Source organism: Rana temporaria, chromosome 2, assembly GCF_905171775.1.
Source record: "Rana temporaria chromosome 2, aRanTem1.1, whole genome shotgun sequence".
In the NCBI taxonomy this organism is placed as follows: domain Eukaryota; kingdom Metazoa; phylum Chordata; class Amphibia; order Anura; family Ranidae; genus Rana; species Rana temporaria.
In genome coordinates, this window is record NC_053490.1 from 431,719,187 (window position 1) to 431,737,479 (window position 18,293).

At 44.4% G+C, this 18,293-nt stretch overlaps 1 protein-coding gene across 2 annotated transcripts in view; it reads left to right on the forward strand.

Annotated features, from left to right (window-relative positions):
- STX1A (syntaxin 1A) overlaps positions 1-18,293 on the forward strand; it is a 195,784-nt gene that overhangs the window by 111,585 nt on the left and 65,906 nt on the right. For both annotated transcript variants that reach the window (XM_040338316.1, XM_040338315.1), the window contains exons 2-3: positions 5,662-5,739; positions 9,200-9,299. In XM_040338316.1, coding sequence (XP_040194250.1) covers positions 5,662-5,739; positions 9,200-9,299 — 178 coding nt within the window. The remainder of the gene's footprint in view (positions 1-5,661; positions 5,740-9,199; positions 9,300-18,293) is intronic.

Genomic DNA, 18,293 nt, shown 5'->3' on the forward strand with positions numbered 1-18,293 from the left:
CGGACGTACGTTTCTGAATCGGCGTAAATACCTAATTAGCATATTCCTCGCGTAAATATAGGGAAGCGCCACCTAGCGGCCAGCGTAAATATGCAGCCTAAGATACGACGGTGTAAGACACTTACACCGGACGGATTTTAGGGAAATCTATGCGTAACTGATTCTATGAATCAGTCGCATAGATACGACGGCCCGCACTCAGAGATACGACAGCGTAACCTGAGATACGCCGTCGTATCTCCTTTCTGAATCCGGGCCAGTGTGTCTAAAGCCTCGTACACACGATCATGGTCTGAAGGACCGTTTTCATCGGTTAACCGATGAAGCTGACTGATGGTCCGTCGCGCCCACACACCATCGGTTAAATAACCGATCATGTCAGAACACGGTGACGTAAAACACAACGACGTGCTGAAAAAAATGAAGTTCAATGCTTCCAAGCATGCGTCGACTTGTTTCTGAGCATGCATGGATTTTTAACCGATGGTCGTGCCTACTAACGATCGGTTTTGACCTATCGGTTAGGAATCCATCGGTTAAATTTAAAGCAAGTTGGCTTTTTTTTAACCGATGGTTAAATAACCTATGGGGCCCACACACGATCGGTTTTGACCGATGAAAACGGTCCATCAGACCTTTGTCCTCTGGTTAACCGATCGTGTGTACGAGGCCTAAGAAAGGCACATCTCATCACGAACTACAGTGTCTTGGTTACATGCATTAGCGGGGATGAGCCGAAATTGTTACCTGGTTAAGGGAGGTAAGAACCACACTGATTGTCCCCTGTGTCCTCCTCTCCTAGCTCTCCGGGTGCCCCCTCCGGCTCCCCTTGTGTGCTGCTCACTCTCTCCGGATCCCCCTCCAGGCCCCCCGTATGGTCCTCGCTGTCCCTGGCTCCCCCGTATGGTCCTCGCTGACTCCGGGTCCCCCTCCAGCTCCCCCGTATGGTCCTCAGTCTCTCCAGGTCCTCCTCGAATCCCTCTTCCCCTGATCTGTCAGGATGGAGAGCGGATGAAGGAGTCGGTAAATATGTTGTTTACCGACTTCTTCCTTTTTTTAATGCAATCACTGACTGTCCATTCATAACCGAGCAGAGTAAACTGTGTTTATCATGCTTCAGTTTATGGATGGAGAGGTACCTCCCTCTCCTCTTCATTCATCAACAGTGCAGCTGAGGCTGCTGAGAAAGGGAATCTGTGTCCTTAGTCTCTTTCTCTGTTTAGATCCCTAATATCTCGCCAAAGCCCCCCAACAGGGCTGATAAAAAAATATATATATGTAAATTTTTAAAGGTTAACACAAAAAAAACACTGACACCACACCGATTCCAACCCCCCCCCCCCCAGAAAAAAATATATAAATTGTATAAAATAATATATATCTTTTTTTTTTTTAAATAAAACACTACTGACACAGTCCACACCTCATCAGTGCCCATTAGTGCCTCATAATCAGTGCCATCTCATCAGTGCTACACATTAGTGCCTCCTCATCAGTGGCACCCCATCAGTGCTGCATATTAGTGCCACTGTCACGTGACATAAAAAAAGTATTGGTAATCTGTATCGGCGAGTACTGTACTTGGGGGGGGGGGGGGGGAAAGTATCGGAACTTGTACTTGGTCTTAAAAAAGTATCAGTGCAACCCTAATATAATTGGATAAAACAGTGTATGCACCCTCCCTCCGATTTAAGCTATGGCTACACTTTCTCCTAACATTGTTGTCTCATCATCAAATTTGCTGTCTACCATGGGTATACATATTAAAGCGGTGGTTCACCCTTAAAATCAAGTTTATACCATGAAATCCAGCATACTAGCGTGAGCTACAGTATGCCTTTTATTTTATTTTTTTGCGCCGTACTCACTGTTTAATCCCGTAGTTAAAGCGGTGGTTCACCCTCCTTAACATCAGTCTAGCATTACATTCGGCATCGTAGCGCGAGCTACAGTATGCCGGTCTTACATTTTTTATCCCCGTACTCACTGTGCTATTGCACATTGAAGATTCCGACTCCCGCGGGGAATGGGCGTGCCTATGGAGAGGGAGGATGATTGACGGCCGGCTCTGGCAAGTCACGCTCCCCGAAGACAGCCGGAGTAGGTCTCGGCTCTTCACGGCGCCTGCGCACAGGCTATGCGCAGGTCGCCGTGAAGAGCCAAGCCTATTTCGGCTATTTCCGGAGAAGCGTGACGTGCCAGGGCCGGCCGTCAATCACCTTCTCTCACCATAGGAACGCCCATTCCCCGGAATCTTCAATGTACAATAGCACAGTGAGTACGGGGATAAAAAATGTAAGACCGGCATACTGTAGCTCGCGCTACGATGCCGAATGTAATGCTAGAATAAAAATTTTTTTTTTTTTTTTTTAATAGGGTGAACCCCTGCTTTAAATATCAAGTGGGCACTGAATATGAGTTGTGTGTATCTGTGGGCTTTAAATGACTTGCACAGGTTAGTAAATGGATGTGAATGTCCTGCTGATAAGTGAATGTGAGCATTTGTACTACACTGTAAATAGTTGTTTTGTTCCCATGATACTCATGTAGTCACAGGCGCATCTGCCTTCCGCAGGGAATCAAATTGTGTAAGCAAATAATGCTTGTGTCATTCACCAAGACTTAGCTATGACATCCTTCCTGCTAGCCTCCTATTGGGTATCCATACAAGTCTATGTAATCATGTGGAGAATTACCAAGTCCCTTGGGCTAATATACAATGCAGCTCATATTGTTGATCTCTGTGGTATAGCTATAAATACATTGTATCTTGGGTGATATAGCTACGTTTTCCAAGTTACAAATATCATCCCTTAGGCTTCCAAGAGGATTCCCTGTTTATACTCTGAGGCAAAAAGCATATTGTACAATGTTAGCTAGAAAAAGATATGGGTTCTCAATGAGCACAGTATTAGGTACACTGCTCTTCAGTGAGAATGGGTAAAATTAATGACCTGTCATCAGGTCCGCTGTTCACTTCCTGGTCCTGCAGAAGCGATGTGATGTAGAGGTGTATTCTCACCGCTGATTAGATGGAGCCGGTGACTTGTCCTAAATGTTCCCCTAACGGGGAAGTTCCTTCTATGACTGCGCAGGTGCAAACTTGCCGACGGAAATCTCCGAATCTCGCCCGGCATCCAGGCTCATTCTTTAACATCCCCGTGGATTGGAGAATGTTAAAAAAAGAGCCAGGAGGCGGAGCGAGCGGAGCGAGCCATCTGAGCTGAGCGAGCTGTCCGAGCGAAGCGAGGACGGGAGGCAGACTGACCACTTACCTCGAAATCTACGTCGCCCTGGATGCCGGCCGAGGTTCGGAGATTTCCGTCAGCAAGTTTGCGCCTGCGCAGTCCTTGAAGGAACTTTCCTGTTAGCCGGAACCATCTCGGCACATCAGATTCCGCCTGCGCTGGAACTTCCACGATAGCTGGAACCAGCTCGGCAGATCACCGGCTGCGGTGGAGGAAAGGGACCTCAAACAAGGTTCGGAGCGCAGATGGAGAGGCAGACAAGGGGTGATGACGTCACTGGGGATGCAACGCATTTCCGAGTGTACAGGCAGTGTACACTCGGAAACGCGTCGCATCCCCAGTGACGTCATCACCCCTCGCCTGCCTCTCCATCTGCTCTCTGAACCGCATTGGATGTGTTCCAGGTGTAGATGTACTTTTGAATGGCATTACTCATGTGATCAAATGTACTGATGAGAATATTAATATAAACAATCATTTGAAAATCTACTAGCGGCCAGCTTTAGTTTGGCGAACTAGGCCATGGAAGGCTGGACTTTTTAATGTGTTACTGAAGATAAGCATGTGGTTTAAGGTACAAATGAATTGCTGGCATCTATTACAAATGAATTCAATGTCAAGATCATTGTCATAGATGTGTTTTTCTTATGGCATATCATAATTCTTAACACGCCACTCTGAGTCTTAATTAGCAATGTGTATTCTATTGAAGAGTGCTTGTTTGAAAAAGAGATAAAAGGTAAATGTTTGATTGAAATTTTGATTAGAATGTGTATTTAATTTTCCAGATATAAAAATTACTTTTTATTATAGATGGTTGGTTTATTTAGTAAAATAGAAAAGATAGCCATTACTGGTAGAGCGGCTATGATGGCATCCAACACAACCATCTATTGCCTGGGGGGGCTGCAATGTCCAGTTGTATATTGCTTCTATCCTTCAGTCTACATGAGAACTACAACACTGTTAAAGGGAGGGTAAAGAAAAAAATGTTTTTCCCTAAATAGCTTCCTTTACCTTAGTGCAGTCCTCCTTCACTTACCTCATCCTTCGATTTTGCTTTTAAATGTCCTTATTTCTTCTGAGAAACCCTCACTTCCTGTTCTTCTGTCTGTAACTCAACACCGTAATGTAAGGCTTTCTTTCTTTCTGTGGAGAAAGCCTCTTGAGGGGGAGGGGGCGAGCAGGAGTGTCAGGATGCCCACTAACACACAGCTCCTTTCTCTATCTGCAAAGTAGAGAGTGTCCTGACTTGCCTGCTCTCCCCCTCCCCCCTCAAGAGGCTTTCTCCACACCAGGGAGAAAGTCTTGCATTACAGTGGTGAGTTAGACAGAAGAACCGGAAGTGAGGATTTCTCAGAAATAAGGACATTTAAAAGCAAAATGGAAGGATGAGGTAAGTGAAGGAGGACTGCACTAAGGTAAAGGAAGCTATTTAGGAAAAAAAAAAAAAGTCCTTTACAACCCCTTTAAGTATATTAATCATGCAATGGGCCAGATCCACATACATGTAGACGTATCAGAGATACACTACGCCGCCGTACCTTACCTGGCGTTGTTTCGAATCCTCAGCGAGTTTGCGCCGTAAGTTACGGCGGCGTAGTGTATTTCTGGCGGCGGATTTCAAATTGGGCAGGGTTGGGGGCGGGTTTCATTTAAATGAAGCGCGTCCCTGCGCCGAATGAAATGCGCATGCGTCGTCGCCAAATTTCCCGCCGTGCATTGCGCTAAATGACGTCGCTAGGACGTCATTTTTTTAACTTAGACGTGAGTTACGTCCATCCCTATTAACGGACGACTTACGCAAAAAAAAAAATTCAAATTTCGACTCGGGAACGACGGCCATACTTAACATGGCAAGTCTATGTATACGCCGCAAAATACCAGCTTTAACTATACGCCGGAAAAAGCCGACTACAGACGACGTTAGAAAATGCAACGGCCGCGCGTACGTTCGTGGATCGTCGTAAATCGCTAATTTGCATACCCGACGCGGAAAACACCACCCAGCAGACGCCGAAGTATTGCATCTTAGATTGGAAGGCGTACGAAGACAAACACCTGTCGGATCTAACCCAGAAGCCGTTGTATCTTGTTTTGAGGATTCAAAACAAAGATACAACGCGGGAAATTTGAAAGTACACCGGCGTATCAGTAGATACGCCGGCGTACTTCGTCTGTGAATCTAGCCCAATGTATCTATTATTGTAAAGAGCAAGTTTATTGACATCAGTAGAGTATTAAAGAAGCATGGAATGCTGGAAGATGGCAAGCATTTCCTGGATATGGCAGCTAGCTGCAGTTCAGATTCTGTGCACCCATCAACCCACAAAACATGTTTTGACTTTATCTATAAAACAGTAATGTTAATAAATACAAAATGAATAAACTGTGGATTTCTTGTGTCTTGCAGGCTAAAGACAGTGATGAAGATGATGAAGTGGCTGTCAGTCTGGATCGAGACAAATTCATGGATGAATTTTTTGAACAGGTATGATATTCACCATGTAGATATCTGAAGCTAGAAAGTCCCATTTTTCTTACTGCGTTAGGAGAAAACATCAGAACAATGCCAGCCTGTCTGTCAGTAGACCGCTAGTTTCTTGGTGATATGGGCTTAATAAGGACTGAAAGATAGGCAATTAGTCAGCCAGCTATTTTCATAGATGCACCTGGGTTCAGGCAGGAATAATCCCAGAAGCTACACCATTCTAGAGCATCAAACACTACTCCCTTTCCAGCTTAAAATTAATAGGACAATAAATTCATCTGTCAAAAGAAAAAGCATCTGTTGCTCCATCCTTTAGGCTGGGTTCACACTATTGCCGCATGCGGCTCACAGCAGGGATCCAGTGCGTTCATCGTTTCAGGTCCGAATTTTTGGGCTGAATTCGGACCTGAAATGGACCAAAAGATGCACAGGACCTCTGTGGAAATTTGCACCGGAGCCGCAGTGGAGATATGTGAACCGGCTGCATACTGTAGAGAGCCAATCGCAATCTCCTACCATGCAAATTAGATGCAGGGAAACCTGCATCCAATTCGCATAGATGTGAACCTAGCCTTTTTCCCTTTTGAAGAGTTTCCCTGGGGGGCCCATTCACATCATTGCATTGGGAACGTACGGCAACATACCTTACATGCATTGGTACTATGCAGTGCTATTTATTCTGAATGTCGCCCCAACTCACCTGGTTGACAGATGTGCATTGCAGCTCAACATGCAACAATGCATTGTTGTGCATTCCGATGCCATGCTGTGCCAGGAATGGTTTATGCACCTTTTGTGGGGTGTTCAAATGAATGGGCTTTTTTAATGTAACACACAAATTAACACATGGCTTAACATGCATAAGCTAACATACTGCAATGCCGTGAATGGGTCTTTTAAGATCCCCTTCAGATGTTGCAATCGCATCTGCAAACATTGATCTGCAGACATTTTTTTGTAAGTTGAATCAAAGAGAGGCATCAAATTGGTGGGTTGAGAAGTTTGGACCCATGGATCCGTGGATTGGATTGTACATCTGTGGTACAATTCCTTTTTTTCCAGTTTAATCTTTCAAGCACATGTTGGCGCACATTTTTAGGAATGTTGACATCCATTCCATGGATTGTGCCCATTCATTATCAATGGGCCCTAAATGTGTGTTTATAGACCAATAAAATGAACCTTCCCTTTTTTTCCCCAGAACATTGAGTAGACTTTTTACATTGACCCTCGAATTACAGTTGGCAGTATATTTCAAGGAAATTGTGTAGATTATACAGTCAGATTGTTAGCTTTGGAACATATTTGTTTATTGCTATGATATATTACTTAGAAGAGAGAATATACTGTAGATGCATTACATCAGTATGTCTCAGGATGTTGCAGTCTAATGTCTTTGCCACAGCCCTGTATGTACACCCACATTAACACCTGTAGGACCTCTATGTTCAGAAGCTGATTAACCTATGGCAGGGATAAGATATGTTTGTGGTTTATAGTAGGTAAAAGACACCTGAAAAAAACCTGTGCCAACAAAAAAGTCCATATACTGTAGATCAGGGGTGTCAAACTCAATTTCATCATGGGCCGCATCAGCATTATGATTGCCCTCAAAAGGGCCAGTTGTATCTGTAAGATTAGATGTCCAGCGCATCCCCTCCCCCTACATTAGATGTCAATAGCCTCCCCACCATCAGAAGTTGAGTCCCCCACTCTCCCTTACATCACAGTGCACCCCCCTTACTTTATGCTGCTGCTGGATGCATTGCTTGAAAGCAGAAAGTAAGGGTCTGGAGGAGAACTGGAGCTCTCCGGCAGCTGCTGGAGAGGTGCGAGGGCCACATAAAATGGCCTGAAGGGCCGGATTCGGCCCGCAAGCCTTGTGTTTGACACCTGTGCTGTAGAGTGTCTCTATCATACAGTACGGATGAGTTCAGGTCCGGATGAGTTCGAATCCTAGTCTGCAGCCACCTGAGTAAACCCACCAGAAAGCTATTGCTAGTTCAGTCAGAAGCAACCAGGGCATTCCTTGCCCCACAGCCACACATATACGTGCCCCTTGAATATTTTCAGCTGTGGGGTGGCACAGATGACAACTTGTTGACAGGCTCACACAGGTGGGTCCAGACAAGGATCAGAATAAAAACCAAACAAATCCCCTGCGCATAAGTGTGTAGCCTGGTTCAAGTGTTATTTTGGACTCCACATCATAGGAATATCACTCCAAGCCCTGCTGCCCTCTAGAACTGGGGATGTCCTGCAGCCACTACAAAAGTTTAATAGACAAATGAGGGTTCACCAGCCTACTGCATTATCCCACAACGTTTATTAAAAGAAATAAATGTACTCCCAAACGCATAAATCAAACTCTCATCGATCTAATCATCCATTGCCCAATAGTCACAAACTCAGCAGGCTCCGCGGAAATGGCGAAGATCCTAATTGACTTAAGTGTTTCGAAGGACATGATGAAGAAGGTATAGCCTTCTAAACACTTCAGCCACTTTGGATCTTTGAGAGGTCCACCCGGTTCCGTTGAGCCTACAGAGATGTGACTATTAGGCTATGGATGATTAGCTTGATGAGCATTTCTGATTTCTGCACTTGTGAGTACATTTTATGCTGTTATTTTAATGAACGTCCTGGAATAATGCAATAGGCTGGTGTGCCCTCTTTTGATTATTTATCTTTTGTAGGATCCGATCAAGCCTGAGCTTATCCCTGCTGTAAAGAAAATAAAATCTGGACTCCAGGGCTACAAGACAAGAAAGCTGACAACTTAACTATAAATTACCTTTGTTTAAAGTGGATGTAAACCCACTCTCATCCTTTCTAAACTACTGCCATAGTGCTGATCTATAAGGATATAGATGCCTCCTGCATGTATCCTTACCTGTCAAATGTTTCCCCTCTGTCTGTCATAAGAACTGAAAAACTGCAGATTCTGTGGGTGGATCTGTTGTCTGGAGCTCTGTGGGTGGAGTCGTAATGTCAGTAGACTCTCCGCCCTCCACTACACTCCCCTTGTCAACATGCATTTTTTCCTGTGTATTCCTTACACTAAATTCTGCTATGATCACTAACATTCAGTCACAATCCAGAAAAGTAACCACATGACTTCAGAAAAGGGGTGGGAATTAAAAAATAATGCCTGTCTCCAGGTTAGTGCATGAGATATGTAAATAACCTGTCACTCACTGCAAGGGGGCGGAACGGACTAAGGTTTTTCTCTGTAAGTCCGTTTTATTTCACTGAACAATAAAAGAGGATTACTCAGAGCTGGATTAACTCTGTGTGGCAAGACTGGGCACAGATGATAGGAAATCTTATACTCTACATTGTGACATAAAAAAAACAAAAGTATACAGACCAATGTTTTTATGTACCAGAAGAAGGATGTGATAGCCTATATATACAACTAAGGATAGTTTGACATGGTGGTTTATCTCTTTGTCTGCAGGTGGAGGAAATCAGAGGTTTTATTGACAAAATTGCTGAGAATGTAGAGGAAGTAAAAAGAAAGCACAGTGCTATCCTTGCTTCTCCCAACCCAGATGAGAGTAAGTTTTCCTACAGCCTTAAAAATTTGCCATTATGAGCACTGCTTGAATCAGCATTGAATTGCAATGTATAGTAGATATATCCGCATTATCATTTATTAGCAGTGTGAGCTGTAAAAAAATGTGTCCTTTCTTACTTGTTTAGATAAAGCATGGCAACAGCTATTGCGTTAAACAGCTTCCGATCAACTAGAGCAGGGGTCTCAAAACTTTCAAAACAAAGGGTCAGTTTACTGCCCTTCAAACTTTAGGGGGGCTGGACTGTGGGCAGAGGGAGTAAACAATAGATTTGGTGGTCAGTGGAAGTAAAAAAGATTACATAATTGGTTTCAGTGGGAAGAATAGTGCCCCGTCATTGGTGTCAGTGAGAGGAATAGTGCCCCATCCCTGGTGTCAGTGGGAGAATTAGTTCCCCTTTCATTGGTGTTGGTGGAAGGAATAGTGTCATCTCAGTGGAATGGATATTGCCCCAAGGCCTGCATAAAGGCAAGCGAGGGGCCACATTCGGCCCGCAGGCCATAGTTTGGAGACCCCTAAACTAGATCAAACTATTGATTTGTGCTGTATGATGGTAGATTCTCTTCTTCTAAATGACTGCTTTGAAAAGCACCATAGGCGTGCTCTGTGAAAGGAGCTAGGCTGATTGATCATTGGGTTCTTTACAGACAGTGCATGTTTTCTGGATTTCGTCTGAGGAACACGGGTACATTTAGCCCAAGAACTAAGTTGAGAATGTTCTTTTAACCTCCCTGGCGGTATGATTATTTCAGAAAAAAGGTGCTGAAAGCGGTACCATTATTTGCAAGGAAATTTGGCGTTTTATATTGTAGGCCTGTAATTCTTAGGAATAACTCACTTAAATCTGTCCAAACAAGAGTCTAGTAGGCATCCCGGGTATGATTTTTTTTTTAAAAACAAAATTATAAATTATAATATAACAAATAATTATAAATAATTATAACAAATAATATAATTATAATAAAAATTATTCAATAATGTAATCAACTCAAAATCACTGAAATTTGCTCAGTTGCAGAATTGTCGCTGTCATTACTTTTATTTTTTTATGACGGATTTCCCCACAAATCGCTATCGCACAATTTTGCAAGTGATTATAAATTATTATCGCTGTTTTCTAGCTGCTCTAAAACCATTTTTGACATAAAGGGACACCTTTGGACAATCTACAGTTTGCAGGCAGAAAGAACAGTTTTTATTATATAAAAGTACATGTAGGGCACTGGGCAGACCACTAGGGACAAGGGGGGTGTGTATTTTTTACATACAGTACTGTAATTTATAAGATTACAGTATACTGTATGTAAGGTGTTTGTTTACCTTTTTGAATTTGGCGCCGTTCTCCGCTCCCGTGCGTCGTACTGTCGCAGGGAACGGAGATCGGCGGCACACAGAGGCACTGTGTGAATCGAGCGAGGACCCGTTCGCTCGCACAGCGCGGTGGCATCGCTGGATCCAGGGATAAGGGACCGTAAACGCTGCCTGTGGATCCGGCGGGCCCGAGTCTGACTCGGGGTTACCGATCGTAGCTGAAAAATTTAACCCCGAGTCAGACTCGGGAATACCGCCAGGGGGGTTAAGTAAATCTGCGAAAATGCACTGTTATAAGACCCCAGAACCAATAGATGATGCAGATGTGAAAAAGTAGGAAACATGTGGATGTGACCACTTTTGTTGTTTAGCAATAATTTGATTATAAAGATGAGATGATGTATATACTATGAAATGTATTACTACTGTACCTTCAAAAATAAGTATGAAGGGTTTGGTTCCTCAGTGTAGTCCCAACAGGGAATCTCCTATCCTTGGCGTTGTGTACCTGCCCCCCAACTTAGACCTGTGACCATTAAGTCCGTCACTTACCTGCTGTTTAATGTAAAAAGTTAACTCCAGCGGTTCCTGCCCCCATCCAGCCCTGTGATACCGGCCGCTCACCGCTGTCCACTGAAGAGGAGAGTAGCGAAAATGTCCGGGGGCCAGGTGCCCGTGAAGTAATTACGGGCACTGACGGACAGGACATTTGGCAGGCTGGGTGTGGGCCGCGGGTTGCTGACCCCTGATGTACAGTATAGTATGCACTCAATACTTAGTCGGGGCTTATTTACATGATATACTGCATCAATACGGCATGGCATGGAGCCGATCAGCCTGTGGAAGTTCTGAGGTGTTATGGAAGCCCAGGTTACTTTGATAGCGACTTTCAGCTTGTCTGCATTGTTGGGTCTGACGCTTTCCCCGACTTGTTCATTCCCCGACTTAGTTGGGGTAGGCGGTACACTTTGGTGGGGGTGGGTCAGCCACGCCCTGTGACCTTTGACCTCTGGGAACCCACCTTTGACCTTTGGGGGAGGTCCCTGTTCCAATTTCTGAGTCCTAGCCATATTCTTCAATGGGAAACCCTAACCCCTAACCCTAAACCCTAACTCTAAACCTAACCCTAACTCTGGACAATGCCCCACAGATTCTCTATGGAGTTTAGATCAAGCAAATTTGCTGGACAGTCAAGCAGCACAGTGATACCATGATCATTAAACCAGATATTGGTACTTTTGGCAGTGTGAGCAGGTGCCAAGTCCTGCTGGAAAATGAAATCAGCATCTCCATAAAACTGGTCAGCAGAAGGAAGCATAAAGTGCTGTAGAATTTCCTGGTAGAGGGCTGCACTGACTTCGGACTTGATAAAACACAATGGACCAACACCAGCAGATGACACGGCTCCCCAAATCATCACTGACTGTGGAAACTTCACACTGGACTTCATGCAACTTGGATTCTGTGCCTCTCCTCTCTTCCTCCAGACTCTGGGACCTTGATTTCCAAATGAAATGCAACTTTTTCCACAGTCAGTGTAAAGCCTTTATACAAACAATCAGACTTTTCCGTGGATTTTGGTTCGAAGGGGCGTTGGCCGTGAACTTGTTCTGCATACACACAGCAGGACATTTTCAGCCAACATTCACCAAATCACGTGTTTTTTCAGCTCTTTACTGCCACCCTTTGGGCAACTTCTGCTATTGCCGTCTGATCTTTAGCATTGGTTCTGAGCATGCGTGTTTGTACTTTGGACTTTAGTCCGATGGACTTGTGTACACACGATCAGATTATCCTCCGTCGGACATTTGTTGCCGAAAAGTCTGAAAGCACTCACAGCAAATATTTTTCTGATGAAAAAGCAAAAACAGTTGTCCGATGAAGCAATACACGCGTTCGGATTGTCCGATCAAACACGGACAATTGTCAAAAAGTCTGATCGTGTGTATAGGCCTTTATATTGATAGGACTAATCTGTGTACCACATGAGCACATACTGTAGCCAGTCTATGGGAGCCAGAATTATTGTTGGTTGGCAGGGGATCAAATACTTATTTTACTCACTGAACTGCAAATTTATAACATTTGTTTTCTTTCTGGTTGATATTCTGGGGTCGATTTGCTAAAACTTGAGAGTACAAAATTAATGCAGCTCTACATAGAAACCAATCAGCTTCCAGGTTTTCTTGTCAACGCTAAAAAGGGTTGTAAAGGTACATTTTTTTCACCTTAATGCATTCTATGCATTAAGGTGAAAAAACATCAGGTGATGCCGCCAAAATGCATCGGGAACATGCAAACTGCAACCTGCATAGATGTGAATGAGGCCTCACTGAAGTTAAAAGCTGATTGGCTACCATAGACAGCTGCACCAGATTTTGCACTCTCAAGTTTTAGTAAATCAACCCCGGCATCTCTATCATTTAAAATAAACCTATGATAAAAATGAAGGACCCTTCATTTCTTTGTAAGTGGGCAAAGTTACAAAATCTGCAGGGGATCAAATAATTATTTTCCCCATTGTATATATTAAAGTGGTTGAAAAGGATTTTTTTTTAATTTAACAACCATGTTTAAACTTACCTGCTCTGTGCACTGGTTTTGCACAGAGCAGCCCTAAACCTATTCTACTGGGGACCCCCGCCAGCACTCTTGGCTCCTCCTACCTTCAAGGACACCCCCCCCCCCCTAGCTGCTTGATGGAGTGGGTACTTGTGGGGGCTTGATCCCGAGCCGCACTGTGTGTGTCTAGTGTGGCTCAGCCCTGCCCCACCCCACTCCCGCCTCACTGGATTTGATTAACAGCAGCAGGGGCTAATGGCTCCTGATGTTCCCACTCAGTCCTATGAGGAGGGAGAAAGAGAGCAGCAGCACTGCTCGCGGGCACATCGCTGAATCAAGATCCGGCTCTGTTAAGTATTTAGGGGGGGGGGGGGGGGACAGAAGGTTTTTACCTTAATACAGATAATGAAGGTGAAAAACCTCCAGCCTTTACAACCACTTTAAGATAAAAAAATCCTTGAATGCAAGCTTATGCAGGAACGGGGCTGACACGTATGTTTCACTGTAGCCCACCGTAGGTCCTTGCGATTGCTACAGGTCACAGAAAACACAGCAATTATCTGCTGCAGTAGAAGTGACGAGAAAATAACTTGCTGTTTATTGAAGTAATAAGAACGTCTTTGTGCTATTGTTTGGTAAAACTACCTTTTTAAGTGCCAAGTTTAAGCATTGTTTTCAAAGTGACACGTTCTGTGTGGGCAGCCTTGTGTAATTTGTTTGTTGTAATGGAACAGAGAGAACAGCATTTTTAGCTGTATTACACAGGAGAAAAAATAATTTAACATTTCTTTTTTATTTTAATTTGTCGCCAATTTATACTCTAATATAGAAGTTACTTAGTTTAACAATTCCCGGGAATTCATAACTGTCAAATCTCTGCATGCCCCTTGCTCCAGTTTTAATTGCATCGGTTTCTCAATCAAAGCCTCCATCCTGCCAAATAATAGTGGATAAGGATCTGTCGGGTATTAAATGCCGGCTGTGTCCTCCATAGAACCTTGGCAACCTACCAACCCTCTAATGTAAACAAACACCAGGTGTTTCTAAGCTGTTGGGAGCTAACTGAAAGCTGACTCGTTTACATTACATTTTGGGGGGTAAAAACACACATTTAATTATAAGCTTATCTGAAGTGTCCAATGGGACTTTACTACTACTTTAAGCTTGAAAGGCAGCAGACCGGGATGTATACCTGCAGCGGACTGGGGTGTATACCTGCTGGGGATGGGGGTGTATACCTGCAGCGGACCGGGATGCATACCCGCTGCAGACGGGGATGCATACCCGCTGCAGACAGGGATGTATACCCGGTACGGATGGGGATGTATACCTGCTGGGGACAGGGGTGTATGCGTGCTGGGTACGGGGGTGTATACCTGCTGGGGACGGGGGTGTATGCCTGCTGGGGACGGGGGTGTATGCCTGCTGGGGACGGGGATGTATGCCTGCTGGGGACGGGGGTGTATGCCTGCTGGGGACGGGGGTGCATGCCTGCTGGGGACGGGGGTGCATGCCTGCTGGGGACGGGGGTGCATGCCTGCTGGGGACGGGGGTGTATGCCTGCTGCGGACAGGGGGTGTATGCCTGCTGCGGACAGGGGGTGTATGCCTGCTGCGGACAGGGGGTGTATGCCTACTGCGGACAGGGGGTGTATGCCTGCTGCGGACGGGGGTGTATGCCTGCAGTGGACGTGATGCTTTCCTTTTGTGGCCACGGTAGAAATGAAAACCTGCTAAACCCTACCCATTCAAGTGAATTGGGCTGCGCTACACCAGCTCCACAATGTGTAAGCATATCTAAATGCACCTGAACGCTAGGCGCATTTAGCACTTGAACATTAAACTAGTAATGGCGGTGATCAGTGATTTTTAGGGTTGAAAATATATTTATTAAAATGTTTAGCATATTATACATATAACAACATGAGAAGTCGCAACCTGAAAGCAGTCACAGGTACACTTGTGTAAAGAGTCAGCCAAATGGCTATCGCCCGCAGAAGGACTCATCAACATGTAAAACAATACAGATATCAGTGACTGTAACATGAAACATATATTAGATACGGCTACAAGAGCCTCTTTTTGATCTTAGCAAGATTGTAACCAAGATTTTGACACAAAATAAAAACAAAACAACACAACACACACACAAAAAAAAGAAAGAAGATGGGATTTAGAACATCTAAAACGGGAGGAGGTGGGGAAAGAAGGGGGGAGAAAAAGTGATCAGTGATTTTTAGCGGGACTGTAACATTTGCGGTGTGCAGATCGGACAGTTTTGACACTTTTTTGGGACCAGTGACATTTATACAGCGATCAGTGCTAAAAAAATGCACTGATTACTATATAAATTACACTGGCAGGGAAGTGGTTAACACTAGTGGTAAACAAAGGGGTTAAATGTGTTCCCTGGGAGATGTTTCTAACTGTTAGGGGAGTGTACTGACTGGAGGAGAAGAGAGATCGCTGTTCCTGATCACTAGGGACAGCAGATCTCTCTCTACTCTCCTGTCAGAACGGGGATCTGTTTGTTTATATTGACAGATCCCCGGTCTGGCTCTCTGTGGAGCGATCGCAGGTGGCCGGCAGACATTGCGGCCGCTGGTCACTCGTATTGGCTCTGGCGCCCACTGTATCTATTGTATAAACAGACGTACAGCTACGGCGATTCGCGCAATAGCACCAACCTGCTGCAGTATAATGACGGTGGCTGCTCGGGGTGTGGTTAGGGGGGGTTGGGCCGGGACAAGGGGTGGTTGCCCAGGGTGCAATGGTTTACTTTAGGGATGGGGGCGCCTTCCTTCTGTTCCAAGGCTGATTAGAAAAGAAAAAAAGAAAACCCTCTAGGGCAGACTTTGTAAGCACATTGGAACAACAATATATTATCTTAAAAAATTTGATTTTATTGAACATAGATACATAGGAATAAACAATATGTTCCAAGGCTGACAAGAGTAGTGACTGCTGGGTGTAGGTTCCCCTAAGCTTGCACGTCATGAATGGGGGGGGGGGGGCACAGTTTGGCATCTTTGCCCTGGACACAGGGTGACCCTGTCCCAGCACTGCTGGGGGGAGCTGCATTCAGAAGGTTTTTTACTTTAATGCATTTTTCCATTAATGCAGCCATTACAACCACTTTTTTTATGGTATATATTTTATTTAAATATGTTTAATAAATGTTGATAATTTTCCACAACATTGTTAATACATTGCCAGTAATGTTACTGGGGACTTGCTCACTCGTCTTTTGTGCCTTGAAAGTCCCCTCCACAATCTATTTTTGGTACTTCCACTGCAATTCTCCTTGGACTGAAAATAACTGTCACTTTTGTGGAAAGAATCCTCCTTACCCTGGTGGGTTTACTTTATGAATAACTGTCACTTTTGTGGAAAGAATCCTCCTTACCCTGGTGGGTTAACTTTATGAATTGAGCTTTAAGTGTTGGGAAAAGAAAATCTCACAACTGGTCAAAGTCATGAGTGTTTTTTTTTTTTTTTTAGCGTCATGCAGAGAGCACTCCTGCAGGCGCGGCAGCTTGTATTTTATTAATGGCCTGTAGCATGCAGAACGCCGCGTAGATCGATCATTGCGTTGTCCATCAGAGAGTGGCCAGCGCTATCCACTGCCCATTATAATTAATCCTTTATATTAGCTTATCCATGGGGCTGTTTCTTGTCAGATACAATCCTGTTGGAATAGTTGGCACAGCACTACAAGACATATGTCTTCAGACTTGTAGATAAATATTCTCCATACAAAGAGCTATACTCGCGAGTTCGTCAACCTATTTACAGTGTAAACAGTACACACAAATTCAATTTGTACTTGAGAAGTACTGCTGGCAGCTCTGCTTAGTGATGCCATTTGGAAATACCGCAGCAGATGTCTAGTATTGTAGACTTTAGGGATGAGTCAGGATGTTCGTTTAGAACATTAGCTATCTGATCGTGTCATGTTCTTGGGGTGATGAATACTTTATCCATCATCGAGCACACAGATTTATTTAATAAGACCGTCAAAGAGCAGTTCTGATGGGCAGGCTGTTGTAACCCATAGCAACCAGTCGGTTTGTCCGATAGAAAATTCAAATGAATAAAATGCATTTACAAAATGGCTCTGTTGTATTTTTCACCTTGTTCTTTGTTCAATGCAATCAAAGATCAGACGTCTGCTCTTTGAAGTTAGTCTTTTAAAAAAAAAAGGACACCCCACTCCTTTTGAACCCCCTCACTAAATGAAGAAATATGTACACATATCTTTTCTGAGGGCTCGTTCACTCTGAAGAGTGATCCACATTCAGATAACTCTTCTGAGAGCATATGATAGGCAGGGTATCGCCTCCTCACTGCCTGCTTTTTAACCCTTTGAGCCCTGCACTAGTGCACCACAACTGTGACGGGGTATCCTTCCTGCAGAGGCCACAAATGGGTATACCCCCAGCTGCTGCCTCTACGGCGAGGGGCGGTAAAAGCATGTCTCAATCGTGGGGTTTTACCGCCTCTCAGCCGCTAATATGAACTAGCCCACACGACTGTTTTTCGGGTTGTAAAAATTAAATTTTTAATGGTCTAGAAAAAACGACGTTAAAACGACCTTGCCTACACACGATCGTGAAAAAAAAATGCTCTAGCAAAGCGCGGTGACGTACAACACTATAAAGGGGAAGTTCCATTCGGATGGCGCCACCCTTGCGTTTGCTGATTTTGTGTTAGTAAAAGACGATTCGCGCTTTTCAGTCTGTTACAGCGTGATGAATGTGCTATCTCCATTACGAACGCTAGTTTTACCAGAACGAGCGATCCCGTCTCATAACGTTGTTAAAGCCCACACACGACCATTTTTTACGACGTTAAAAAACGACAACGTTAAAAACATGGTGAAAAATACTATGGAGTCCACACACGATCGTTTTTAATGACATTAAAAAAAAACTTCATTTTTTACAACCTGAAAAAACGGTCGTGTGTACGCGGCATAAGGGTCTTCTGGCTGATCCAATAACATAACATGCCCCTCTGCAGCTGTGGTAGTGACGAGTCCTTATTGCTGCGCTGAACAAAATGATGTGTGACCCAAGAAGGCTAGAGACGGCGGACCCATCTG